This window comes from Pan troglodytes, chromosome 23 (genome assembly GCF_028858775.2).
Source record: "Pan troglodytes isolate AG18354 chromosome 23, NHGRI_mPanTro3-v2.0_pri, whole genome shotgun sequence".
Lineage (NCBI taxonomy): Eukaryota > Metazoa > Chordata > Mammalia > Primates > Hominidae > Pan > Pan troglodytes.
In genome coordinates this window covers 52,966,900-52,994,888 of record NC_086016.1, presented here as the reverse complement: position 1 = coordinate 52,994,888, position 27,989 = coordinate 52,966,900, and the positions used below count along the sequence as shown (strand labels likewise).

General features: G+C 59.7%; 1 protein-coding gene across 1 annotated transcript; it reads left to right on the top strand.

Annotated features, from left to right (window-relative positions):
* The first annotated feature begins 3 nt into the window (after window positions 1-3).
* On the top strand, window positions 4-27,253 carry LOC129138557 (spectrin beta chain, non-erythrocytic 5-like). Its single transcript, XM_063807813.1, is given in 48 exon segments — window positions 4-141; window positions 633-797; window positions 1,199-1,413; window positions 1,777-1,963; window positions 2,210-2,410; window positions 2,647-2,763; window positions 3,796-3,953; window positions 4,338-4,473; window positions 4,735-4,880; window positions 5,695-5,809; window positions 5,902-6,012; window positions 6,235-6,414; window positions 7,654-7,857; window positions 8,037-8,186; window positions 8,615-8,719; window positions 9,129-9,296; window positions 9,762-9,911; window positions 10,026-10,217; window positions 10,352-10,447; window positions 12,246-12,361; window positions 12,452-12,566; window positions 13,367-13,480; window positions 13,620-13,741; window positions 13,986-14,148; window positions 14,355-14,543; window positions 14,783-14,860; window positions 15,521-15,693; window positions 17,276-17,366; window positions 17,508-17,654; window positions 18,549-18,683; window positions 18,762-19,018; window positions 19,217-19,403; window positions 19,657-19,699; window positions 19,702-19,841; window positions 20,482-20,678; window positions 20,799-21,003; window positions 21,251-21,445; window positions 22,022-22,177; window positions 22,440-22,645; window positions 22,780-22,969; window positions 23,250-23,447; window positions 23,533-23,634; window positions 23,952-24,086; window positions 24,420-24,491; window positions 24,900-24,986; window positions 25,119-25,210; window positions 25,332-25,417; window positions 26,313-27,253. Coding segments are annotated over 48 exon segments (7,095 nt in total). The 3' UTR covers window positions 26,483-27,253.
* The last annotated feature ends 736 nt before the right edge of the window (window positions 27,254-27,989 follow it).

Sequence of the window (27,989 nt, the reverse complement as noted above, 5' to 3'; positions counted from 1 at the left end):
GAAATGTTGGTACCCCATTTATTTAGGGCTGCGCATGAGCCCTCCGGAGTGCGCAGAAACATGCTGCAGACACTCAAGCGACACGAAGCAGCTGAGAGCGAGCTACTCGCCACCCGCAGACACGTGGAGGCCCTGCAGCAGGTGGGGGACACGGGACAGAGGGTGCAGAGCCCCCTTGTCTTCAAATTCCCAACCCTACTGCACCACCTGTTTTCATGGAAGAGTCTTTGAAGGAAAAATCAGCCTCAGCGTGAACCTAGAACCTCCCCCCGCAAGCCTCCTTGATGCTGCTGGCATCCCCTTGGCACCCAAACCAGCCCCAAAGCTGCTGCCATCCATCCCTTCCCCTACAACTCTCCATGGCAAGTCCCAGAGCTGGCCACCTCTACCAGAACACGGCTCTCCCCAGCCACCAACCTAATGCTGGCTCACCCTGCTCTATTTGCAGGGGTCAGAGGAAAGCCCCCCTACCTGCAGTTTTGGGGCCACATGAACTGCTTTCTTCCAGGCAGCCCATGGAGTGCAGCTGTGGTCACCCCCTCACCTCCACTGCCACCCAGGTCCAGCCTGCTGTGGCCACTGGTGGTACCAGCAGCTCAGCCAAACTCCCTGGGCCTTTATCTCCACTCCAGGTTGGGAGAGAGCTGTTGAGTAGGAGGCCCTGTGGCCAGGAGGACATACAGACCAGGCTTCAAGGCCTGAGAAGCAAATGGGAAGCTTTGAACCGCAAGATGACTGAGCGTGGGGACGAGCTCCAGCAGGCTGGACAGCAGGAGCAACTCCTGAGGCAGCTGCAGGTCCACTGGGAAGAGGCACAGGGCACAAGAGGGAGACCGAGGCCTGGCTGGGCTGGACAGAACGGGGAGGGAGAAGTCTGGGTGTTCTGCTGACCCTGGCTCTGCAGCCTTTGGAGGCTTCTGGCCTAGGACAAGCTGAGCGTGGCTTTCTGCTCAGTCGGCCAATGCAGGATTCTCTCCTGTGTGCCCAGCGGGTGGTCAGCACCACTTGAGTCCCCCAGGGAAGAAGAAGCATGAGGGAACAGGGGAAGATTGGGCACTTCTGGCCGAGGGTTGGCAGTGGTGGGGACAGAGCTCCCTGGTGAATCTGGTCCTAAAAGTCCAACAGTCCCTGAGCCCGGGAAGGCCACTTGCTGTGCTGTACACAGAGAACCTAATGCAGCTCCATGCGTCCCTCCCAGGATGCAAAGGAGCAGCTGGAGCAGCTCGAAGGGGCCCTACAGAGCTCGGAAACAGGGCAGGACCTGCGCTCCAGCCAGAGGCTGCAGAAATGGCACCAACAGCTGGAGAGTGAGAGCCGGACCCTGGCTGCCAAGATGGCTGCCCTCGCCTCCAAGGCCCATGGCGTGGCCGCCTCCCCGGCCATCCTGGAAGAGACCCAGAAGCACCTCCAGAGGTGGGGTCTGTCCTCCCACCCACCTGTGTGTCACTCCTCCATGTGAATTTAAGGTCCCACAAGATGGCACCCACAGGACCGGGGTGTCCAGACCTCCTCCCTTATGAGTAGAGTCATTCTGGGATGGGAGGGTCGGAGACCCCATTATGCTTCCTTAGCAGGACCCCCACAGTGCGGTCAGGCGAGTTATCTAGGCCGTGAGGTGGGGCCCTGGCGCCCTTCCACTGCCTCCCTTTGTCAGATGGGGCTTTGCTCTATTCCCTGGTCTTGTTCTTCACGGGCCCTGGCTTGGCCAAGGAGAGAACCAGGAGCCTTGTGCTCACTCTGTTCCCACCCTCTCCAATCTCTTCCTCCTCCTCCTAGGCTGGAGCTTCTGCAGGGGCATCTGGCCATCCGGGGCCTGCAGCTGCAGGCCTCAGTGGAGCTGCACCAGTTCTGCCACCTGATCAACATGGAGCTCTCTTGGGTAACTGAGCAGATGCCCCATGGCAGCCCCACCAGCTATACCGAGTGCTTGAATGGTGCCCAGAGCCTTCACTGCAAGCACAAGGTAATAGCCCTCTTCTTCCTACAGGATTACCGACATCCGCTTCCCAGACCTTAGAAACCCTCTGCCCCTACTCAGGTGTCCTGGCCTCTAAGCCCTCACCCCTGGGTATCCCAATTTCCAAATCTCTGCCCCAGCTATTTTGACCCTGGGGGTCTTGCCATGATTGGGGCCTGGAGCCACATCCATGGCTCTGCTCCGGACGCCCCTGGGTTAAGAGCAGCAGCCTCTCAAGCCACTCTGTGGCAGGAGCTCCAGGTGGAGGTAAAAGCTCACCAGGGGCAGGTGCAACGGGTGCTGAGTTCTGGGCAGAGCCTGGCAGCCTCAGGGCACCCCCAAGCCCAACACATCGTGGAGCAGTGCCAGGAGCTGGAAGGCCACTGGGCAGAGCTGGAGAGGGCATGTGAAGCACGGGCCCAGTGTCTGCAGCAGGCTGTCGCTTTCCAGCAGGTAGGATGCAGAGAGGTGGGGTTGGGGGAAGAGGCAGAAGTCAGGGCTCCTTGAGGGGCCACCTGTGGGACTCTCAGGGAGGCGGATCAGTGGTGGGGGCTCTGGGCTGGGAGCTGATGGGTGCCCCTATGGGCACAGAAGCCCCTTTGATGCTGGAGAGCAGGGGCAGATGTCTCCAGGGCTGACGGAGGGTCCTGTCTGAGATCCTCCAGGTGAGTTGGCCCCACTCTTGGCAGTACTTTCTGGATGTGTCAGAGCTGGAGGGCTGGGTGGAGGAGAAGCGGCCGCTGGTGAGCAGTCGGGACTATGGCAGAGACGAGGCAGCCACCCTCAGGCTCATTAACAAGCACGAGGTACCACGTCCTGAGCCTCCCCTGCAGTGTGGTCTGGGTGATGATGGACCACGGGGAGAGGGCTGTCACCCTCCCTCTCTCAGAGGCACGGAGCCCTGCTCTTGCTTCCTGGAGACTCAGACAGCCCCATCCCCACTGCCCACCCAGATCCCACAGTGCCCCTTCTTCCAAGGCAACCTGGGCACTGTGATGTACACGCTTTCTCCCTTCATCTTCTTACGAGTCTTGCCTCTCCCTGTGGCCTTGGGGTTTCTCCGCCTCCTCTTGCTTCCTCTCTACCCCACCCCTGGCACTTTTCTCCTCTGTCAAGGTCACCTGCCCAGCCCGCTCCACGTCTCCCACAGGTGTCTTCCTCCCAGGCTTTACCCGTCATCCTTCGGGTTAACCAAATGCCCTTCATGAAGCCGACCTCCTCCCACAAACATCCCCTGGCTGAAGGGAGGGAGGTCTCGAAGTCCCCTTCCTCACTCCTGAATTCGGACTCCCAGAACCACACAAGCTTCAAAGCCTGGAGCCCACGGCAGTCCCGGTTCCTGCTGTCACTGAACTGTCCTCCTGTCTGGGCATGTTTCCTGCACAGCCCCAGTTCCAGTGTGTTCTGCGACAGGACCTTCAGAGAAGGTCTTTCTAAAGGCCTGTAGCCTTGGCCTCACGGAGCACCCATCTCCCGGCTATACTGGACAGCTTGTTTAACTCTGCCTCTCTCTTACACATGGATGTTGGGGTCCAGTCTAATGCCTCCTGTGCCCTCCCTTCCTTGGCCCAGATTAGCCAGCATTCACCTTTCCCTGCTAAATAATGAGCCCTCAGTGGGCACAGACCAGGTGTTCACTTTATGGAACAATAAGTACTTACTCCATCAGTAATGGGTAGATGGATGCTGGGTGGGTGGATGAATGAGTTGAGGTAGATGGATGGGCGTGTGAGTGGTGGGTGAATGGATGGGGATTGGTGACTGGATGGGTGGGGGACGGACAGGTGGGTGGATGAGTCACCCAGGCTGAGCCTGGCATGGGTCCTCATGCATCATAGGCTCTACAGGAGGAACTAGCCATTTACTGGAGCTCCATGGAGGAGCTTGACCAGACAGCCCAAACCCTCACTGGCCCCGAAGTCCCTGAGCAGCTGCGTGTGGTGTGGGAGAGGCTCCGGGAGCAGCTGCGGGCACTGCAGGAGTTGGCGGCCACACGGTGAGGACACCATAACCCCTCTCATCAGTGGGTACAGGAGGCCTAGCCACAGCTGACTGTTCCCATGCCATGGCCCAAAGTCAATCAGAACCCATGACCCCAGGCTGTAGAGATGCATTGGGAGAAGGGTGTGTGTTGCTCACCTCTTTCCATAAATTCTTCAGTGAGGCCCCACAACTCCCTGCAGTCCATCTCCCCACGTCCACACCCTCCTCTGCCCCTACACCTGCACTGCTGTGTCTACTACTCCCTGAATCGTGAGCCGCAGGCTTGGACAGAGACCATGAGTAACCCCAGTTTTCAGACTGGCCCCTCTGGCTGGCCTGACTGGCCCCCAGGGGGGTGGGCAACTCACTTCTGGGGAACCACGGACTGTCACCACAGGGACCGGGAACTGGAGGGGACCCTGAGGCTGCACGAGTTCCTGAGGGAGGCCGAGGACCTGCAGGGCTGGCTGGCAAGCCAGAAGCAGGCAGCCAAAGGAGGGGAGAGCCTGGGGGAGGACCCCGAGCACGCCCTGGTGAGAAGAGGGCCAGGGTCAAGGAGGGTGCCCTGGGGAAGAGCCTATGGGGTGGGGAAGCTGGCTCTGGCGGGGCGGCGGAAGAAGGTGGCAGCAGAGCGGTGAGCCCTGGCTGAGGTGGGGCCTCCTGAGTGGAGCGGGCAGACGCCGTGGCTGTCCAAGCCCACATCACCCAGTTGGGCACTGAGGTGCCTCAATTCCCAGGCTGCTTGACGCCTAACCAGCCGGGGGCTACCCTGTCACCCACTCCCCTCTTCTCAGCACCTCTGCACCAAGTTTGCAAAGTTTCAGCACCAAGTGGAGATGGGCAGCCAGCGGGTGGCCGCTTGCCGGCTGCTGGCAGAGAGGCTGCTAGAGCGTGGGCACAGTTCTGGCCCCATGGTCCATCAGAGGCAGCAGGATCTGCAGTGAGTGCCCAGCGGGCCAGGCCAGCATGGGGTTTGGGGGAAGGAGCTGGGCAGGCAGGGCCCAGAGTGGTAAGAGGGGATGGCATGCTGTGAGGGCCACGCTGGCCCTGGCTGCCCACAGGGCTCTGCAGGGGGCCTAGCTGCAGAGAAGCTGAGCCCGCCACAGGCTCTGGTCTGTGAAGGGAGGTGAGGCTGGGTGTGCAGGTCAGAGTCCTGCTCCCAGGATTGAGAGCAGGAGCTGTGGGAAGATGGTGGGGCCAGACATCAGGGCCTTCCCCTGAGCTACCCCAGCTCCTGTGCTCACTCGGGACACCCCATGACTCGTGTGGTTCCTAGCTGTCCACTTGGCTGATTTGGATCCACTCCCAGCCTGTGAGCTTTGAGGCAAGGTCATGACTTGCTCATAACCCCTAGCCCAGAGCCTGGCCTGGCAGAAGCCTTAGGAGCTCAGCCAGTTGCAGAGTTAGCGAGGAACGGAGAGATGTGGCCTCTGCCCACAAAGCGTCTGTGATCATAACCTGGGTGACGCACTATGAGTCAAAGCACAGGATGTAAGGAGTATCACAGCACAGATACCATGCAGTGCTGAGCATTACAGCAGCAAAGCACTGAATTCATGGTAAAGCTAGAAGACAGGCTCCCAGGAAGAAGGTGCGTAGGCAGGGCCACAGGCGGGAGAGGTTTTAAGAAGGAGGAGCTTTGGGCAAGTCCCGATACAACTCAGAGAGGAGCGGGCTGACCAGGCCTAGCGGGAGGGAGGAATGAGACGGCCCGGCAGCTGATCCCCGGCTGGTCTTCCACACGCCGTGGGCAGGGCCGCCTGGTCGGAGCTGTGGGAGCTGACCCAGGCCCGAGGCCACGCGCTCCGAGACGCCGAGACCACCCTCAGAGTTCACAGAGATCTCTTGGAAGTCCTCACCCAGGTCCAGGTGTGAGCCGGAGGGGTGGCTAGAAGTGGATACACTCCAGGCTCAGTGCCCACCCTACATCCCTCATCTCCTCGGCATTCTCCCTTCCTCAGGAGAAAGCCACGAGCCTCCCCAACAATGTGGCACGGGACCTGCGTGGGCTGGAGGCCCAGCTGAGAAGCCACCAGGGGCTGGAGCGAGAACTCGTGGGCACCGAGCGGCAGGTGAGCCCAGCTGGCTGCCTCTCCGACCCAGGCCCCTGCAGCCCCCTCAGGCTGGCCCGCCTGTTCCTCTAGATTTTCCACTCTCCCTCAGAGCCTCCCATGGGCCTACTGTGCATGGCAGGACGTGGCCCAAGGGGGCCAGAGTTCCCAGGCGAGGGATACATCTGCGAGATAATCAGGAGGACATGACCCTTGCCTCCCTGTTCCCTGCCCCTCCCGCAGCTGCAGGAACTGCTGGAGACTGCAGGCAGGGTGCAGAAGTTGTGTCCGGGGCCTCAGGCCCATGCGGTGCAGCAGAGGCAGCAAGCTGTGACGCAGGCGTGGGCAGTGCTGCAGTGACGCATGGAGCAGCGTAGGGCCCAGCTGGAGCGGGCATGCCTCCTGGCCCGCTTCCGCACGGCGGTGAGGGCTTCTGCCCCTTGGGTGGCGTGTGTGTGCATGTGTGTGTGCTGCACCATGCATGGGCATGCACGCATGAGGCCCTCCAGCTCCAGAGGGAGAAGAAGCATGGACTCGGGTGGGAGAGCACAAGCACACGGGATGTCAGTCTGGCTGGTCAGGGGCTGAGCACATGGGCGTAGCAGTGACATCTTAGGGTCTGGGTCAGTGCCAGCAAGGTGAGTGGCAGGGCAGTCATGCAGCGTCCCAGCCAGGGCTGGGAGTAAGAACTGCCCAGGAAAGCTCATAACTGGAGACCCAGATGTTAGACAGTGACCTCTGGATCAGTCAGTATCTATTTAATGTCTGTCTTCAGCTCCCTGCTGAAGCCACGGGTGGAGAGAGGAGGGCAATATAGAAGCTATGGACAGTGGAACTGCTGCCCTCATGGATCCCTGCTTCCTGGGGAGATGAGCCCGAAACCCAGAGAATCAGACTGGGACAGTAGGTCCTGGCCACAGGATGTCCCCGGCATCCCACTGTCCTGGGACCTGGCAGACCAGGAGGCCCAAACTGACACTGCAAAAAGGCTTGAGTTTAGGGACTTAACTCTGCTGATTTGCTAGCAGTGTGAGCTTGAGCAAGGCACTTAACCCTGGGTTTGTCATGCACTTAGAGTTTACAAGACTCTTTGTGCCATTTACCCTTCCTTCCTCCATGCAATGAGATATTTGGACAAGGGCCTGAAGTCCCTCCAGCACCAATCTTGTATAGTTGTACCCAAATCAGCAGAAGACTGTAAGGGTTAAATTAGTAATTCAGAGAACAAGGAGAGCAGTGCAATATCAAATACCAGGGAAGGCTTTGCCAGGCAAAGGCGGCCAAGGGGCCTTTGAAGAGCAGGTGAGCTTTCTTTCCCCATCAAGCAGTCTTGATGGGGCTGATCTTGCTAGCCGCCAGTCCTCTCATGGCCTCATCCAGGTGAGCTCTGTAGAGATGGGAAGGCAGGAGGAACAAAGGGCAGAGACGTGTCGTGGTGAGGGTCTGGCTCATGTAGGGGGTTCGTGGTTCTGGGGGGATCGGGTTGGATGAGAACAGAGAAACCAAGTGACAAAGGGCCACACGTGCCTCACCCGAGGCCCTGACCCAGGTCGGCTTGGGCTGTGTGAGTGGACTCAGGTGGGCTGCAGTTGCCTCAGCACCTGGTTTCCTGCTGCCCAGCCCAGCCCTCACCCGGCTCTCCCTCCATGTCCCCGGGATCAGGTGCGTGACTACGCCCCCTGGGCAGCCCGCATGCGCCAGGACCTGCAGGTGGAGGGGAGTTCGCAAGAGCCTAGCAGCGGCCCGCAGAAGCTCAGTGCCCACCAGTGGCTCCGGGTGGAGCTGGAGGCCCGGGAGAAGCTGTGGCAGCAGGCCACCCAGCTGGGCCAGCAGGCACTTCTTGCTGCAGGGACACCCACCAAGGAGGTGGGCCCCCTCCCCAGGTGCCCCCACATACCCTAGCTGACCAAGCTTGTGCCTGGCCACCTGGTGCCCCGTCCTACTGTGCCATGCTGGCCTCTCCTCAGGAGCTTCCCTCAGGATCCGGTCCTCACCTCACCCACACCACCCTCCCCAGCTGAGGCTCCTCATGTGTCCATCCCCAGGTCCAGGAAGAGCTTCGAGCCCTGCAGGACCAGCGGGACCAGGTGTATCAGGCCTGGGCACGGAAGCAAGAGAGGCTGCAGGCCGAGCAGCAGGAGCAGCTCTTCCTCAGAGAGTGCGGCCGCCTGGAGGAGATCCTCACGGCCCAGGAGGCAGGTCCCCTCCCGCCCTCACACTCCGCTCAGCCTCCTGCTCCTCCTTTCCATTCCCCTCTCTGCTCAGTCCCTTTCCTCCCGCCTCTCTGGCTTTTTCTCTAATATGAGGCAGCTGTGCACAAGTCCTTCCAGGTGGCCATGGTGAAGTGCTGAGGCCCCTGAGCGTCCACTGACATCCCCAGCCCCTATCCCAGACTGAGCCCCGAGGAAGTTGGCCAGAGGCTGGTCATGCTCCCCACATGGTGCAGAGGTTGAGGTGTCGCAGCCTCCCAACCTGGACTCCCACTCCTCACAGCTGCATGCCAAGCTCAGTGGGCACTCCTAAGGCCCTGCCATACCCAGAGTGCCCATGGGCACAGACTGCAGCTGGAGGGGCTGGCTGGCTGGAAGGCTTGGTGGCCTCTTTGACTTTTCTGTGGATCCAGGTCTCCCTGAAAACCAGTGCCTTGGGGAGCTCGGTGGAAGAGGTAGAGCAGTTGATTTGCAAGCACGAGGTCTTCCTGAAGGTTCTGACTGCCCAGGACAAGAAGGTAATGGAGTCAGGAGGCCTGGGCGTGGTCAGAACGCGGTGGTCGGGAGAGTCCTGAAGGGGGTCACGGGGCGCTTGGTGCTTTCCTGGAGGCAGTGCTGATGAGCCTGCGAGGCTGGGGGCCTGGTTGGGGTTGACTGAGCAAGTTGTATGTGTGGCTCAAGAAGAGGGCCCAGGGGGAGATGGGCCACACTGCAGAGACCCACACGGGGCATTCGGCTCTGTCCACACCGTGTGGTCCTTGGGGAGCAGACTGGTCTGGCTTGTGGCTGGGAGGATCAGACACCCCTCAGCCATATGGGGCTGAGGTAAGGGCTCTGGGGCCCTCAAAGAAAGGACTGTGAGCCCTGCAGGCCAGGCCCTGCCCCAGCCCAGGGTGGGAGAGCAGCAGCTGTGCCCCTGCCCCACAGGAGGCAGCCCTGCGTGAGCGGCTGAAGACGCTCCGGCGCACCTGGGTGCGGGACCAGCTTCCCATCCTGCAGCAGCGCCGGGTGAGAGTGAAGGAGCTGGCGGAGAGCCGGGGACACACCCCGCATGCCTCCCTGCTGATGGCCAGCTTCACCCAGGCCGCAACCCGGGTCAGAGGGCACCCCCAGCCCAGGGCCTTCCACTGGAACCACACTCGACAGTTTTCAGCCGCCTTCACACCGCAACACTGTGAGGCGGAAACAGGTTCGGGGGTGGATGGCTTTCCCAGAGGCTGTGCTGGAGCCCAGAACATGGGATCTAAGCCCCTTTGCGTGGAGACCCCACCAGTGTCCCGAGCTCTAGCAGCGCCAGGGCAAGAGAGGTGGGGAAGGGAGCAGAGCAGCCCAGGGCCCCAGGAGTAGGGGCCACACCTCCAAAACGAGAGCCCACCCAAGGCCCTGCCCGGCTGCCTCCTGCAGCAACCTTCCGGAGCTGGAACCTTCAGGGCTCATTTACCAGGTGCTGCCCGCCCCACCCCTGAGGCCAGCCTCCTGGGAATGGCTGGGGGCTAGGCCTGTGGCGTCTGGGGCCTGAGGCTGCAGAACATTGCAGCATTCATGTCCCACCCCCACCAGGCTGAGGACTGGATCCAGGCGTGGGCCCAGCAGCTGAAGGAGTCGATCCCTCCTGGGGACCCGAGAGATAAGCTGAAGCCCCTGCTGAAACACCAGGCCTTTGAAGCTGAAGTCCAGGCCCATGAGGAGGTCATGACCTCTGTTGCCAAGGTAACAACAGGGCCCTCAGCCCCATGCCTGCCCCAAAGTGTGGCCCAGGGGCCATGTCAGACTTAGGAGGAAGTGCAGCAGGCAAGATGTCCTGTGTCCCCTCTCTCCCTCCAGAAGGGAGAGGCTCTCCTGGCACAGGGTCACCCTCGAGCCGGAGAGGTCTCCCAGCGGCTGCAGGGCCTGCGGAAGCACTGGGAGGACCTGAGGCAGGCAATGGCCCTCAGGGGCCAGGAGCTGGAGGACAGGCGGAACTTCCTGGAGTTCCTGCAGAGAGTGGACCTTGCAGAGGCCTGGATCCAGGAGAAGGTGTAGCCCCAGCTGGGTGGGGGCTGAGAGATGGGGGGAGGAGCCCTCCCTTGACAGGAGGGATCCCCAGCAGCAGGTGCCAGGAGCCTGGGCTGGTGCTCAGAGCGCTCCCTCCCCACCCTCCGCCTTCACAGGAGATGAAGATGAATATTGGTGACCTGGGCCAGGACCTGGAGCACTGCCTGCAGCTCTGACGGTGGCTCTGCGAGTTCCGAGGAAACTCGGCCGGGGTAAGGGGGCCTTGCTGGGTAGAGGTTGGCCATGCATCCCGCACTGAAAATCCAACTGAGAGCAGGGAAAGAGTGTGGGCTGTAGAGCAGGGCGTGGGCGCCATGCCTGCTCCTCCTATGCCCTCGGGCAGGCTCCCTCCTCTCACCCGCCTTCACTCCTTCCTCTTTAGAATGGGGGTAGCACCCACCTCAGAGGTAAGAGAGCACGTGTGTGATGGCAGGTACGTGAGTCTCTAGCTGTGATAAAACTGCATAGACCTATCCCCCACTGCCCCGCACAGATGCATACTTGCAAAAACTAATAAAATCTGAATGAGGTCTGGTCTAGTTGGTAGTATTACACCAACGTCAGCTTTGTGGTTTTAATGTTATCATTATATAGGATGCTGCTGTAAGGGAAGCTGGGGAAGGGCACAGGGACCTCTCTGCAGGACTTTGGCAATTTCCTGGGCATCTATAATTATTTCAAAAAATTTTAAAAAGATAGGACATATGCCTGGATGTGGCAGATAATCAGCGCCCACCTTCAGTGTGACTATTTCGGCGTCTCAGCGTCTTCTCCTCACCCCACACCCGCCCCCTCACACATACACACACCAAACATCTATTTCTCTTATGTGGTATACAGGGAAAAAAAATGGCAAATGTATTGACAATCAGGTGTTAAAGACCAAATGTGCTAACCTTGTCCCCCGGTACATGTATGTATTACTTTTTAAGAGGCGGCAGTGCTTAAACCTAAGACATCCCTTGTTAATGGTGGAATTTCACAGACACTGTGCCAGATACTGCAGTAGGAAGAGAGCTAGACTCTAAAGGAGCTGGGCTTGAATCCTGGCTCTGCCGCAAAGGAGCCAGGTTAGCCTCTGAGCTCTGCTCCGGCATCTATAAAAGGAGGGGAATGTCCTTCCCTGCCTACCTTGCATGAGGCACTTCATAGGAAAGTGCTTTGGAAATTTAAACAAGCTCTACAGATGCCAGAGGCAGGAGATCTGCAACCACACCCTGCGGTGGACCCCTCCCTGTGTACCTTTAAACCCCATCCAGTGTCCAAGCAGCACCAGCCTCAGCTCAGACGAGTCCTGGGGTGGGGACACCCAAACCCCAGGAAGCCAGAGCTCACTGTTCCATTCTACAACCTCCCTTTGCTTCTTTTCAACCAAGAAGCTGAATTTTCATTTTAAAAGTTTCTGTGGCTGGGCACAGTGGCTCACACTTGTAATCCCAGCAGTTTGAGAGGCCAAGGCGGGCAGATCACTTGAGGTCAGGAGTTTGAGACAAGCCTGGCCAACATGGTGAAACCCCGTCTCTACGAAAAATACAAAACTTAGCCAGGCTTGGTGGCAGGCACCTGTAGTGCTAGCTACTCGGGAGGCTCAGGTAGGAGAATCGCTTGAACCAGGGAGGTGGAGGTTGCAGTGAGCTGAGATTGTGCCACTACAACAGTGCAACAGAGGGAGACTAGGCAACAGAGGGAGACTCCGTCTCAAGAGTCTCTGTTAGTGAGCATGTGCCCACTCTCCCCCTCCTACATGGTACCCAGTGCAGGGATCCCATTTTCTGGCCTTAGAGATGACTCTGGGGCTGCAGGCTCCAAGCTGATCTTGCTCACTTCACCTGGATGGGGTGACCTCAGGGACCTGCCGCAGTAGAGGAGGCAGGAGGCAGTTCTTCCCACTGCCCAAATATGCAGTTCCTCGTGCTCCGGGGCCCAGGCATGCTTCCAGTGCCTGCTGAGGTGGGAAGAAGGGGCTGTGCATGGGGGGTGCCAATGCCCTCACCCATATCTCCCCTGCAGGACACAGTGGGTGATGCCTGCATCAGGAGCATCAGTGACTTGTCACTGCAGCTCAAGAACAGGGACCCTGAGGAAGTCAAGATCATCTGCCAGCGGCGAAGCCAGCTCAACAACAGGCCAGTCCCAGGCTGGGGAGAACCAAAGGGCCGGGAAGAGGGGTGGAAGGCCACCTCAGGCTCCACATGACACCACCACCCCTTGGCCAGGTGGGCGAGTTTCCATGGCAACCTGCTCCGGTACCAGCAGCAGCTCGAAGGGGCCTTGGAGATACACGTGTTGTCCCGAGAGCTGGACAATGTCACCAAGAGGATTCAGGAGAAGGTACGTGGTGGAAAGAGGTCCCAGTGGGGGCTGTGAGCAAATGCAGTCAGGGGAGGGGGCGCTGCCTAGAGTCTCCCATGCGTCTCCCCCCTCACTGGCCTCTCCTGTTCAGCTGGGTACTTGGAGGTGGGTCCCAGCAGTCTGCACCAGGGACATCTGATGGGCTGGCCCTCGGGATCAACTCAGGACCATAGAAGCACCCATTGCAAGCTCAGTGGGGGATTCCCTGTCTCCTTTCTCCCCCAGATCTGGTCCCCAGATACATGGCAGGTCCAGAGGCCAGAAAACACACTCTCTGTTTCCTCCCATCCCTGAGGAAGCCCAAACCCTCGGGAGGTTTGCCCTGGGACTGTGTACATAACCACAGAGCCCCGGGCTGGAATCTGGCAGAGTTAGAACCCGGTCTAGGAAGCCCTTGTGTGAAACAGGTGCTGCTGCCTGTGCTGGGCATGCCTGGCTGTCCCCTCCGCTGGCTTCTGCCCTCAAATGACGGCACAGGCCTGTCTGTCCATCCTTGCTCTATTTTCTTTCTCGCTCCTCAAGGGATGAGAGTTGAGTGAGACTGTACAGGGAAGCAGCACACACGTGAGGTTCTTCCCTCAGAGGAGACTCCAAATCCAGAGTTGCTCCTCAGAATCGTCCCCCTCACATAAGGAAGAGATCTCTGGCCCTCAAAGTCGGGGCCAGGAAATCACGCTGGGGACTTGCTGTGCACACAGAAGCCAGTGGTTGGGCCCTTTGCCAGGAAGGAGGAGCCGAAGCAAAGGCCCAGCAGGTAACTGGCCATGCCCCTCCTCCAGGAAGCCCTGATCCAGGCCCTGGACTGTGGGAAAGATCTGGAGAGCGTGCAGAGGCTGCTGCGGAAACACGAGGAGCTGGAGCGGGAAGTGCACCCCATCCAGGCCCAGGTGGAGGTGCGTAGCTGGCTGTAGAGCTGGGCCCAGGGCATCTCCTCAGTAGGACCCTGGGCACAAGTGGGGAGGAGGGGCTTTGGGATGCCAGGGTGGCCCAGAGCTCCCCTGCCCCAGCCTCTGACCCCGGCTTCCCCCACAGTCCCTAGAGCGTGAAGTGGGCCGCCTCTGCCAAAGAAGCCCTGAGGCAGCCCACGGCCTCAGGCACAGGCAGCAGGAGGTGGCTGAGAGCTGGTGGCAGCTCCGGAGCAGGGCCTAGAAGCGGTATGAACCCACAGGCCTTGCCCTTGCCGACCCATCCTCCAGCATCTCAGTCCCCACAGCTCCCCTCAGCCCGTGTTCCCCTAGGATTCCTTCTCCACCCTTCAAATAACTGTACTGTCCTCCCAGTAACTCCCAGCCCGTGGGCCCTCCTGTGGTTGAGGTGATTAAGGGACAGAAGACACCAGTGGGCATGGAGGAGAGGGGTTTGAAGGCCTGACGACTAGCTGATGAGTGCTGTGGGCAGGAGGGAGGCGCTGGATGCCTTGCACCAAGCTCAGAAACTCCAGGCAACGCTGCAGGAATTGCTGGTCAGTGCCCAGAGGCTGCGGGCTCAGATGGACACGAGCCCCACTCCTCGCAGCCCTGTAGAAGCCCGGTGTATGTTAGAAGAGCATCAGGAGTGCAAGGTGAATGGGCAGCTGGCCCAAGCCTTTCTCAGGCTCTCAGCTCCGCCCTGCCCTCCCCTTCCTCTCATCTCCTTGCTCTTGGGCCTCCTGAGTGTCCCGCCCTGCCTATCTCCTCCAGCCTCCCACTCCTCAGCTGCTTCCCCACCTCTCTCCTGCCTGCTGGGCTGCTTCCAGCCCCCAGTGATCTGAGCCCAGTCCTGTTCCAGGCCGAGCTGGACTCCTGGACAGACAGCATCAGCCTGGCCCGAAGCACTGGGCAGCGACTGCTCACAGCGGGGCACACCTTCAGCTCCGACATTCGCCAGGTGCTGGCTGGCTTAGAACAGGAGCTGAGCAGCCTGGAAGGGGCCTGGCAGGAGCATCAGCTACAGCTGCAGCAGGCCCTGGAGCTACAGGCAGGCACAGTCCCATCCCCAGCCTGCATCTTGCCCCCCCGAACAGGGCCTGCGCTGACCCCACAGCCTCTGGTCAAGGCTAAGACTGGAGGGGGCTGCTGTGCCAGGGACTTCCCCACCACTCAGCACTCTTGCCTTCCAGGACCCTGGTTCCCTAACTTGTGCCACTGGAACAGTCACTCCAACTGCAGTGGCTGGACCCTCCACCGACTGTCTCTTGCCTTTTCCTTTGTTCTCAGCTGTTTCTGAGCTCAGTGGAGAAGATGGAACGTTGGCTTTGCAGCAAGGAAGACTCCCTAGCCAGTGAGGGTCTATGGGTAGGTACCCAGCAGGAATGGGCAGGAGGGGGGAATTATAAGAGCAGCATTAGGGGTCAAACCAGCCAGTGCTGCCTGAGCTCCCTAGGCCAGGGATCCTCCCCTTCTGGGCCATCTCCCCACCCTGGGCCACATCCGTCACTGGGCAGTTACTTACCCGTCATCTAGAGCAGTTCCCATGCAGCTGTGGGCAGGCCCCACCACGAACACCAAGGAGCTTCTAGAGTGCCTGTGTGGGCCTGACCCATTCTTGCCACCTCACCCCTGCCCTCCTCGCTTCCCAAATGCCTAGAGGTTGGCTTTTCCCGCCACTGCCCCAACCCTGAAGCAGACGAGTGTAACTTATAGGAGACCTCAGAGGATAACTGGGGACTAACATGGTCCTCCAGGGAGTGCAGAGGAGGGAGCTTTCACCTTACATGAAAAAGCTCTGCTTGCCTCAGAGATTCTGGCTCTTGATCCCTAATCCAAATGCCTCCCCTGGCTGGGAATCACTGTCCTGAAGCTGGAAACAGCCTTGAGGGATGTGAGGGATGTGTTTGGGCGGAGCAGCCGCTCTGTGGATGAGCATTTGGTAGGATGGTTCTACGTGGGAAGGCAGGTAGCCTGGGATGGGAGGGGGAGGCTCATGGACAGTATTGGGTTCCCCACTCCCACCAGGACCCCTTGGCCCCCATGGAGCCCCTTCTGTGGAAGCACAAGATGCTGGAGCGGGACCTGGAGGTGCAGGCGGGAAAGATCAGTGCTCTGGAGGCCACGGCCCGCGGCCTGCACCAGGATGGGCACCCCGAGGCCCAGAGTGCCCTGGACAGGTGCCAGGCCATGCTTCTGAGGTAGTGGTGGCTCTGGGGTGAGGGGTGCTGTGGGCGGGCTGGCACAGGCATCTGGCATCCCGGTTCTTCCCTTCCCACCCTTCCACTACTTGGCCCAGGCTCACCAGCCTTGTCCAAGGACTGAGGTCAGATGCCGGGGGTCCCCACCACCCCTGGCCCTGCAATGTGTCTGCCTGTTATGGACATCAAACACCACGTGGAAAATCCCACTTCCTTCTTCATTCAGTTGAGATCAAAGGGAGTTTAAAGAGAGGCTTATGCTAGGAGACCAAGAGGAAATCATCTCACGAAACGGAAGGTCTCAGGGCACAGAGGTCAAGCATCGGCCTTCCAGGGTCACAGCCCTGCGTCCCTGTGCTGCCCACTAATGGCAGGACTCAGACAAGTTCCTCCTCACGGCAGCTGAGCCTCACATCCTGGGCTTTAACGGCTGTGATGAGGACGAAAGCACTGTGCTGGTCTTAGCTCATCTAACTGAAGTTCAGACACAGATGCATGTGACCTGCATGGCCCATGAGACCCCAGCTCTGCAGTTTTTTTTTCCCTGTAAAAGCTCATCGGGTCTGGCTGCTTCATGCAGCTCCTCAGACTTTTAGATCAAGGCAGGTACGGTCAAAAGCCAGATCCCAGACTGGTGGGGGCTTTTGTCCTTCTCAGAGAGCCGATCAGAGAGCCAACCAGCACCCACAAATGCCATGGCTCCTTGTGCTGGTGTCCTGGCAGTGGTCGGGGCCACCCCCTCTCCATTCTTGCAGGTGGACCACACCTGGGTACCTGTGGAGGTCTTTGAATTAACAGAATGCAAACTTTGCTTTGCTGGTCTCTGTCACCACCCCCTCCCCCAGTCACCTTAGGTGGTTCCTGGCAGGCTCAGCTTCCCCCAGCACAGTGCCACCCTGACTTCTAGCCCCTGGCTTCTGCCCTCCTGCAGGAGGCAGATCGTCCCCTGTGCTTGTGTCTGCCCCAGTTGCCTCCTCTCACAAGGTCACACTGGATTAGGACCCACCCATATGACCTCATTTTCACTTAATTACCTCTTTTAAAGACGCTGTCTCCAAAAACACTTCTGGAGTTAGGCCTTCAACATAAGAACTCAGGGGTACAGGCTGAGTGCAGTAGTTCACGCCTGTAAACCCAGCACTTTGGGAGGCCGAGGTAGGTGGATCATTTGAGGTCAGGAGTTCAAGACCAGCCTGGCCAACATGGGGAAACCCTGCCTCTACTAAAAATACAAAATTTAGCTGGGCCTGGAGGTGTGAGCCTATAGTCCTAGCTACTCGGGAGGCTGAGGTAGAAGAATTGCTTGAACCCGGGAGATGGAGTTTGCAGTGAGCCGAGATTGTGCCACTGCACTCCAGCCTGGGTGACAGAGTGAGACTCTGTCTCAAAAACAAAAACAAACTTGGGGGTACAAAATCCGGCGCATAACAGACACAAATACAGAAGGGGAGTGCAATGTATCTTTATTCCAAAGGAAACTCCAGACTCGGAGTATATTCATACCCGAGAAAGCCTAGGCTGGACGGGCACCCCACCTGGCCCCGGGGGTGGCTCCAGGCCCATGAGCCTCTCCTCCTGGCAGGAAGGAGGCGCTCTTCAGGCAAGCCGGGACCTGCCGCCATCGCCTGGAGGAGCTCCGGCAGCTGCAGGCCTTCCTGCAGGACTCCCAGGAGGTTCGCCTCGCTTGGAGAGGGAGGCGGTCATGGTGGGGAAGGAGTCGACCCAGGGAAAGGCCACCCTTCCTCTGGGGTATCCCAGAGGTCAGGGGAAGGGGAAAGCCCTGGACAGCAGGCCTGTCCTCCCCACGTGCCCAGGTGGCTGCGTGGCTGAGGGAGAAGAACCTGGTGGCCTTGGAGGAGGGTTTGCTGGACACAGCCATGCTGCCAGCACAGTTACAGAAGCAGCAGAATTTCCAGGCGGAGCTGGACGCGAGCATGCACCAACAGCAGGAGCTGCAGCGGGTGAGGCCCTGCAGGCAGGAGGGTGGTGGGACAGCTCTCCAGGCAGAACACAGGACAGTGCCCCAGAGCTGGTGCTGAACCACAGTAACGGTGGCCAGCGTTATCCAGTACTTTTTGTGTGCAGGCACCTGGCTAAGCGGTTGTTTAGGCAGAAGTGTAGTGAGAAGTTGCTTTCCGGCGGGGGGGGGGGGGGTGGGCACCCTCTCCAAAAATGGCACCTTTTCAGTAATTTTAAAGATAACATTTTGATGTGAACAGGACATAGCCACCAGTCCTGTGAGCGAAGGAGCCAAAACATAGCCACTTTGAGACAGGGTCTTGCTCTGTCACCCAGGCTGGAGTGCAGTGGCAAGATCTCAGCTCACTGCAACCTCCGCCTCCCAGGCTCAAGTGATCTTCTCAGCTCAGCCTCCCAAGTAGCTGGGATCACAGGCCCACACCACTACATCCAGCTACTTTTTTATATTTTTGGTAGAGATGGGGTTTTGCCATGTTGTCCAGGCTGGTGTCAAACTCCTGAGCTCAGGCGATCCACCTGCCTCAGCCTCCCAAAGTACTGGGATTACAGGAATGAGCCACTGTGCCCAGCATAGCACTTTTTAAAACATTCTCTTTTCCACCTGCAAAGGCAGGTCCTGACCCCAGGCTGGCTCCCTCTGATATAAATCACCCTGCTAAGTATTTTATATGACTTATCTCATTTAAACAAAATAACCATTATTTTCTCTATGATACGGATGAGGAAAATGAGGCTTAGGTAAAGAAAGTTGCTCAAGATCATGCAGCTGGACTGCAGGGACTCTGCAGCTCTAGTGCTGGTGGTCAGAGTCAACACAAGTGCCCTGGTACCGGCAGTCCTGAGTCCACAAGGTGTGTTTCATGTTGTGGCTGCAGGAGGGACAGAGGCTGCTGCAGGGGGGCCACCCAGCCTCGGAGGCCATCCAGGAGCGACTGGAGGAGCTGGGAGCACTCTGGGGTGAGCTGCAAGACAACTCCCAGAAGGTGGCCAAGCTCCAGAAGGCCTGTGAGGTGAGGTTGTGCAGGCCGAGGGTTGGCTGGCCGGGCTCCAGGCCACTCCCCTCCTGCCTACCTCACTTTCTACCCTAGGCCCTGCGTCTGCGGTGGAGCATGGAGGAACTGGAGAACTGGCTGGAGCCCATCGAGGTTGAGCTGAGAGCCCCCACTGTGGGCCAGGCCCTGCCTGGGGTGGGCGAGCTCCTGGGCACACAGAGGGAGCTGGAGGCAGCAGTGGACAAGAAGGCCGGGCAGGCTGAGGCACTGCTGGGCCAGGCCCAGGCCTTTGTGAGGGAAGGCCACTGCCTTACCCAAGATGTGGAAGAACAGGCCCGGCGGCTGCTTCAGAGGTAGATCCACCCGTGCCCTCAGCTTCTCTTCCCTGCCTTCCTGGAGGGACCCCCACCCCTGCCCTCTTAACTGATGTCTTCTCACTTTCTCCCCTTGCCCATGGTGAGGGCCACAGCTGGGTGATCTGTGTCACCAGGTATCCCTAATACTGACACCCTGGTCCCTGCCTCCCTTGGTCCCACCCTCCACCGCTGCAGGTTCAAGAGCCTGAGGGAGCCACTGCAGGAGCGCAGGATGGCCCTGGAGGCCCGGAGCCTCCTCTTGAAGTTCTTCAGGGACGCCGACGAGGAAATGGCCTGGGTGCAGGAGAAGCTGCCTCTGGCCGCTGCCCAGGACTATGGCCAGAGCCTGAGTGCGGTGCGGCACCTGCAGGAGCAGCACCAGGTGTGGGCCCACCCGGGGAGGGCCGGCCTCGCACGTGAGCAGGGCTTCTCAGCCAAGCAAACGGCACTCTCTGTGGCCCAGCCAGGAACTCTCTGCCTGTGGGGCTTTTGGGATGCCCTGGATTCTTTGGGAGTCATGGGGACAGGGAACTCCTTGGGGACAAGTTAGTGGGGTCCCGTGAAACTTCAAGCACAACTGTGGGAGTCCCCCAAGGGTCAGCAACATCCGCATCCTCCTGCCTCCTCCCCCACAGAACCTGGAGAGTGAGATGAGCAGCCACGAGGCTCTGACCCGGGTGGTGCTGGGCACTTTGCTGCCCACGAGGTGGCCGCCCGGGTGCAGCAGCTGGAGAAGGCCATGGCCCACCTGCTGGCAGAGGCGGCGTGGAGGCGGCTTCTGCTGCAGCAGGCTCAGGAGGCCCAGCAGTTTCTGACTGAGGTAAGGGGAGTGATGGGCAGGGCACAGCAGGCAGGCCTGGAACACAGGGCGAGTGCGGCCGGGAGGTCACTCCGGGGCTCCTGGCCTGGGCACCTTTCGTCTCCTCCACTCAGTGGTCTCCTGCCCCCAAGGGCTTCCTTCCACATGTTTCCCAGAACACAGCTGCTGGCTGGGTTGGCTTTTGTCTTTTTTCCCTCTAGATCAGTGGTTCTCAACCAGGGCTTTACATGAGAATCACCTGGAACCTTCACTCGGACAATTATACCTCAATTACTTCACAATGGTGAATACAATTGTAAAGGAAGAAAAACTGAAGTAAATAGGCTAATAAATGAAAGGGAGAAACACTGCAAGGAATATTTGCTAAAACTTGGTTTTAAGTGACAAAATCTATGCCTATGAACCAAGAATAAAATGTCTATTTTGCATGGAAAAAAGCAATCACCTGGACCCTTTACAAAACACTGCCGCCCTGGCTGTGTTCCGGACCAGATGAGGCTGCTTAGGAGTGGGGCCAGGCCGAGGGAGCATGACAGCTCCCAGGTGATTCCCCTGTGCAGCCAGGCTGAGAATCGTGGCTGTAAATCCTGAGCCCTGGAGGGTGCCCCGGGAAAACGGATCTCCACTCTGTCACCCCCAGCTCCTGGAGGCGGGATCCTGGCTGGCTGAGCGGGGCCATGTCCTGGACAGCGAGGACATGGGCCACAGTGCTGAAGCCACACAGGCCCTTCTGCGGCGGCTGGAGGCCACCAAGAGAGACCTGGAAGCGTTCAGCCCACGCATCGAGCGGCTGCAGCAGACAGCAGCACTCCTGGAGAGCAGGAAGAACCCAGAAAGGTGGGCAGAAGCCACACCATCCGGGAAGAAGCAGAGAGAAGCCCCCTACAGAGATGGCAGGAGACTGCTCCAGCCTGGAAAGGAAGGGCTGCAGTCCAGACTGTCGCTCTCTTCCCACAGCACCAAGGTGCTAGCCCAGCTGCAGGCAGTTCAGGAGGCCCACGCAGAGCTGCTGCGGAGGGCGGAGGCCAGGGGGCACGGGCTGCAGGAGCAGCTGCAGCTACACCAGCTGGAGCGAGAGACCCTGCTCCTCGACGCCTGACTGACCACCAAGGCGGCCACCGCCGAGTCCCAGGACTACGGGCAGGACCTGGAGGGTGTCAAGGTGAGTTACTCCTGAGCAAACCTCACGGGGAGTGGGCAGAGGCTGAGGAAGGCCTGCCTTGGGATGAAAGGGTTGCTGGGGAGTCAGCAGAAAGGAGCCTGGAGAGGGTGTCCTAGGGAGGATCCCGATGGTTCCAGAACCTGGGCTGAGGGATTTCAGAGCCATCAGAGTCTGCTGAGCTCTTCATGAGCTTTGAGAGCTCATGATAACATCTCGAGTGACCCTGCTGGGCCTCATACCTTTGCAGGTGCTGGAAGAGAAGTTTGATGCTTTCAGAAAGGAAGTGCAGAGCCTGGGCCAGGCCAAGGTGTATGCCCTGAGGAAGTTGGCAGGCACCCTGGAGCGGGGTGCACCCAGGCGCTATCCCCACATCCAAGCCCAGAGGAGCTGCATTGAGGCCGCTTGGGAGAGGTTGGACCAAGCAATAAAAGCCCACACAGAGGTAGGTGATCACAGGCCGGGCCAAGCTAAGGGGTGTCAGAGTCTTCAAAAAATCCCTCTAAGCCCTCCTTACCACAGGCTTTGGTTCCAACAAGACACACACCCTGATGGCCTCAAGTGAATGCGTCTTCTCCCTCACCTGCTCAGCTTTCTTCCAGGAATTGGCTGCAGCCCCGGACATTCCATCTCTGTAGGTCCTGGGCTGGGGCTGCCTCCTGAGCTGACCCGGTCCCCCAGCCCCATGAGAGGCACTGCAGGTGGTACTGCCAGGGCCAGCCAGATCCCCGAGAACCGGCCTGCTCCCTCACGTGGACCCAACACCTCACGTCTGCCTTTCCCTGAGATGCACGAGGCCCTCTCCTCTCCCCGCCCTCCCCACCCCCTGGCCTGCCGCAGACTCATATCATCACGTTCACTGAGGGCTGCAGCATGGAGGATGGTTTCTGTACCTGGGGACACATCAAGCCCCATGGTCCTCCTTGTTCAAAAGGAGGTGGCCCAGAAGGCCATGTCTCCAGGGAGAAAGGAATCCTGGGAGCAGAGAACAGCCCTGAGCAGGTCCTTTCTCCTCTCCCAGAACTTGGCTGCAGCCCATGAGGTCCACAGCTTTCAGCAGGCAGCGGCTGAGCTCCAGGGAAGAATGCAGGAGAAGACGGCCCTGATGAAGGGAGAGGACGGAGGCCACAGCCTGTCATCTGTGCGGACCCTGCAGCAACAGCACAGGCACCTGGAGGTGAGGCCCACGCCCTGCAGCCTGCCTGTCTGAGCCCCTGCCCAAAGGCGGTGGCTGAGGGGACCTATCTCAGCCCTCCCACCCCAGCCTGCTTCAGCCTCTTCTCCAGAAACCCAGATCCTTCCCCGAGGGGCCCTAGGACTTGGCCCAGCTTGTGCAGCAGAGTGGAGGTGGTTCCTCAGAGAGGCCTGGTGCTCCTGAATGCAGAGCACGCATCGGCTCAGTTGGGGGACTGAGGCCTGATCTCATGCTCTGGTTGCAGAGAGAGCTGGAAGCTATGGAGAAGGAGGTGGCACGGGTACAGACGGAGGCCTGCCGACTGGGCCAGCTACATCCTGCAGCTCCGGGGGGCCTGGCCAAGGTACAGGAGGCCTGGGCCACCCTGCAGGCGAAGGCCCAGGAGCGAGGCCAGTGGCTGGCGCAGGCTGCACAGGGCCATGCCTTCCTCGGGCGCTGCCAGGAACTGCTGTAGGTGTCCTACCTCAGCTGCCGGCTCAGCTCTACCCTGTGGGGTGGGGGTATGCTGGCTCTTGGGGGAGCTGGACCCTCCCTCCCCTGCTCCCCAGCCAGCCCTGACAACAGCTCCCTTCCCTGCCCCACAGAGCATGGGCACAGGAGAGGCAGGAGCTGGCGTCCTCCGAGGAGCTGGCTGAGGACGTGGCGGGGGCTGAGCAGCTCCTTGGGCAGCATGAAGAGCTGGGGCAAGAAATCAGGGAGTGCCGCCTTCAAGCCCAGGACCTGCGGCAGGAAGGACAACAGCTGGTGGACAACAGCCACTTCATGTCTGCGGAGGTGTGAACTCAGAGGGTGGGCCTGGGGTTGGGCTCGGGATACAGCCTGATTGCCCAGGGCCTCAGGGCCCCTCACAGGCATGGAAACCAGCGGGAAAGGAAAGCTGGGCGCAGACAGGGAGAGAGGCTGGGAAGGGGCAGGTGCGGGTCTCACAGCCTTCCCTCTGCACTTCCATTAACACTTGGCTCTCCAGCCCTGCCCTGCCCATGGTGGGAGCCCTACCCTGCCCATGGTGGGAGCCCTACCCAAGCTGTCACCCATAGCAGCCCCTCCCCACCAGGTGACAGAGTGCCTGCAGGAGCTGGAAGGGCGGCTGCAGGAGCTGGAAGGGCGGCTGCAGGAGCTGGAGGAGGCTTGGGCCCTGCGCTGGCAATGCTGTGCCGAGAGCTGGGGCCTGCAGAAGCTTCGGCAGAGGCTGGAGCAGGCTGAGGCCTGGCTGGCCTGCCGGGAGGGCCTCCTGCTGAAGCCCGACTATGGGGTGAGTGGGGGTCCTGCCCCTTAGCTGGCTACCAGGCTCTGGGCCCCCCCTAAGCTGGGCCTCACCTGAACATGCTTCTCCCCAGCACTCAGTGTCAGATGTGGAGTTGCTGCTGCACAGACACCAGGACTTAGAAAAGCTGCTGGCAGCCCAGGAAGAGAAGTTTGCCCAAATGCAGAAGACAGAGGTGACGACTGCCTCGGCTAGGGGCTGAGGGCTGGTGGGGGAACAGTCCCTCTCAGCCTGCAAGTCAGTGTCTCCCAGGGCACTGAGCCCTCACCCGGCCCTGCCTTACCTGCTCCTTTCCCTGGCCAGCTGCGGTGGTGGGAGAAGCACCATTGTGGACTGGGTGTGAGCCTCCAGAGCCAAAGCTGAAAGAGCTAGTGATGGGCAGGCAGGCCCCCTCTGACCGGGAGGGCTGGGGGAGGGGAGGTAGATGGGACCCCGAGGTGTGGCTGGTCTCCCTGACCTGGCTCACCTTGCCCACCTTGCTCACTCCCCAAGATGGAACAGGAGCTCCTGCTGCAGCCACAGGAGCTGAAGCCCGGGAGAGCTGGCAGCTCGCTGACATCCTTTCAGTGGAGGCCCTCTGGACACCAGGGGCTAGGAGCACAGCTGGCTGAGACGAGGGACCCCCAGGCAGGTGTCCCCATGGGGCTGCAGGCACCCCCCCGCCGTGGTCTCCCTGGAGCATGCAGTGGGGCTGGGGCTGTGGGGGTGAGGGCCCACACCCTGGAGCCAGTGCTGGGAGCCCGGGCACAGGAGCTGAAGGTCATTAGGAATAAAGATGGCTGTCTACAGCCATACCACCCTGAACATGTCCGATCTCATCTGATCTTAGAAGCTAAGCAGGGTCAGGCCTGGTTAGTACTTGGATGGGAGGAATAGAGAGAGCCGGGGGCAGTGGGTGCCTTGCCCACCTTCCTGAGGGTGCTGGTCCTGACATTTCTGGGCCCCATCTTGCATTTTCAGGATGCAAAGGGTACCCCCACCATGGAGGGGTCTTTGGAGTTCAAGCAGCACCTGCTGCCTGGCGGGAGGCAGGTGAGTGCCTGGAGATTCCTTCTCCAGGCAGCTCCCCACTTGCAGCAGCGCTTGAGTGGCTCGAAGAGCCATCTGGGCCTGGCACCCTTGCACTGTGAACTTGGGCAGATGCCACCCCCCACCATGCTGTCCAGGCAGTTTGGCTCCTTGGGACCCTTCCCAGCTTCTGCCACCACCCCCACCTACCCACCCCCCCAGGAGGTGCTGGGATTCCTCCTCCCCACCTGCTCTTCCCCTTCTGCTTGGTTTCCCGTCAGAGCCCCTCTGTGGCTTCCCTTTCCCCATTGGGACTTTGGTCCAATCCACCGCTTTTCCTGGGAAGCTCCAGAAACACGGTGAGGCGTGGACAGGCCCTAGCTCTGGCTTCCTGCGTGTGGCTCATGCGACCTTCCCGCCTCCTCTCCACAGCCTAGCTCGAGCTCCTGGGACAGCTGCCGCGGGACCTTGCAGGGCAGCTCTCTGAGCCTGTTCCTGGATGAGAGGATGGCAGCGGAGGTACCAGGCGGGGTAGGGGAGATGCAGACATCAGGGTGCTGGGAAACAAGGCAGAGGGGCCCCAGGACAGAGGGACCCCACAAGGAAAAGCTGAGATGGCCGCAGTGACCCCTGCCTCTCATCTCTCCTCAGAAAGTAGCTTCCATAGCCCTCCTTGACCTCACGGGAGCCCGGTGTGAGAGGCTGCGGGGCCGCCATGGCAGGAAACACACATTCTCCTTAAGGTGAGCGGAGAGACATGGACTCCGGCATCGCCCCCAGCAGCCACCTGGCTCAGCGGGGGCTGGAGGCATGGGGGTCCCCAAAGGGACAGTGGAGTTTGACCTGTGACTGTGTGGGTGCCAGGTTGACCAGTGGGGCAGAGATCCTGTTTGCAGCACCGTCCGAAGAGCAGGCTGAGAGCTGGTGGCGAGCCCTGGGCAGCACTGCAGGTGGGCTTCAGAGGAAGGATGTGGGGAGGGCGGCCGACTCCCTGGGCCCCAAGCTCCTGGGCCCCTAGTGTTTTATGCATCCTAGGGAGGTTTCACAGTTAGCATCTCTAACCTCCAAGAAGTGGGACTTATTGTTTTTTCTCAAAGAATTTAGGTCCTGGAGAGGTTACGCAACTTGCCCAAGATCACACAGCTAATTAGCAGAGATGGGGCCAGTTTTGAACCCCCAGCTGTGTCCTGGTCCTGTTCTGCCCCTTTTGGAGTCTGCCACTCAGACTGCCCCAAGCCCTTCCTGCCACAATCCTCATGGACTGTGTTCCTCCAAGGGCTTTCCAGGCTCTGTTCTTTCTGATCTGGGTGCTTCTCTAACCTTCTAGTCCTCAGACAACTTTGAATGTCACCACGCTTGAGTTGTTTTGCAGACAGTAAGCAAGCCAGGTTCTACTTGGAGGAATATATAGAGACAACCCTTTGGACTTTCTTCCGGGGTCAGCGTGCTCTGCTGAGGCTCCGTGTGGACAGTGTGTTCAGGGAATGTGTCTGGGATCCTAGCTCTGTCGCTGGTTCCCCTGGACTCTCCTCCCAGGAGTCTGTCTTCCCAGAAACCCAAAGGGATCTTGAGTTGTTCGACATTCCAGAATCCCCCACCTCCTAAGAAAGGCTCAGCCTTTCTTAACTCATCTGTGAGGAGTTTCCTAAGAGGCAGGACGCATGGGGGAAAAAACCTGCCCACAGGTGCTCAGCCCGCCCCACACCCCCACGTGGGAAGGGCCTGGCATGGCCAGGCTGCCTAAGGCTGTGCTGAGCCTCCAGAAGCTGGAGGAAGGAGCAGCCAGACCTGGCGCCTGCAGATGGTCTGGGCCGGGCTAACAGTGGTTATTCCCTTGCTCTGCAGCCCGGAGTCTGAGCCCAGAACTCAAAGCCAAACCTGTCAGCTCTCTGAATGAGTGCACGACCAAGGATGCCCGGCCTGGATGTCTACTCAGGTGGGACACCTGGGTGGGGGAAGCAGGGCGGGGAGCCCTGGGCTTCAGTGGCTGGCAGGCGCTGTCCTCTGAAGCCTGAGGTTCTGGGCCTCAGAATTACTCTGTTGGGCTGTAGGGAAATGTTTTGGAACCCTCAGCTGCCCCTGCCCACTCTCAGCTGAGAGGAATCCAGGCCACAAAGCCCAGATTTCCACAGACTCGACAGTGGTCCCCTCCCAGGGCTCACTCCATGCTCTGGTGTGGGGACCCTGTAGACGAAGCTGCCCAGGCTCCCTGTGCCCTTCCTGCTCAGCTGCTTGTGGGAGGAGCAGCCAGGTTTCCCTCTGCCCAGTGCTGAGAGCCTGCCTGGGTTTGTTTCCCGTGCACTCCTCACTTTCCTCCCTCCTCTCCCCTCTCCAAGGCACAGCACATTGGCAGGACAGCCAGACCCTGCCCCACCCTTGTTCCAACCCGTTCTCTACCTGGTCCTCCCCTGCTTTCCCCAATCCCCACTCCATGGCAATGGAGAGGGCCAGCACGTCCCGGCCTGCAGGCCAGGGAGGAGATGCGAAGGTGGATGTGCGGGGGCAGGAGGCTCTTACCTGGCTCCTCAGTCCCTCCTTGTAGATCCCAGCATCATTTCGATGCTCAACCCCCCTCACCCACATCTCCTTCCCTTCCAAACCAGAGGGCTTCAGGCTCTCCAGGGGGAGGGGACACCTGAGGTTAGGTGAAAGTGGAGGAGGGACTGGAGACAGGCAAATCCTCCGTGCATGGGCCCCATGCCAGGATGTGCCTAGACGTGCACACGCATATACAGCCGTGTGCCTGGAGGGCTCATACCATGAGGGGTGGCAGCCGCGGCTGTGGTCTCCAGTGTAACCATCTGCTCCCAGTCCTGCAGAGCCCAATATATGATTTGATTTAGATGATGTGTTGCTGACGGGACAGGCCTTGTCCTGGACACAGTGGCTCCTGAGGCTACCAGGACAACCATTTTTTCTGCTGTCTCTAACCCAGGGCTGGGGCCACTAGGCCAGCTGACAGACGTCGAGTTGGGTTATGAAAGTCGAGGCAATTCCCACCCACTCACCCGTCACTGTGGTCGCTGCCGCAGCGCCTGTCAGCTCTGGAATCCACTCCCACGCTTATTCTAGGAGGCTGGCTGGTCCAGGGGAGGGCAGGGGCACCAGTGTTTGTTTGTTTGGAGAAGATTCTGGGGTGGCCATACCCTACTAAATTCATTCCGTTTTCCCAACAGGTCTGATCCCTGAGGTGAACCCCAGTGCAACACCAAACTTCAGGGGCACAAGCGAGGACACATCTAAGGGACCAGAATGGGACTCAGCTACAGGCAAAAGGGCTCCTTCCCGTGGCTGCTTCAACCCAGTTCCCCAGGCCCAGCTTCTGGAATAGACAGTTCCTTCTGGTTAGATGGGTCCTACCATGTGGCAGGAAACAGCCATTGCCTGGCCTCCCCCTGCATTCCTGTCTGGGTGAAGAGGAGACGTGTTACGGCAGAGCAGGTGGGCAAGGCCAGGGCTACCCCACGCCCATGTGGCCTCCTCCTTGCTTGGAAGGGGTGACTCTGAGCACAGGTAGACGCA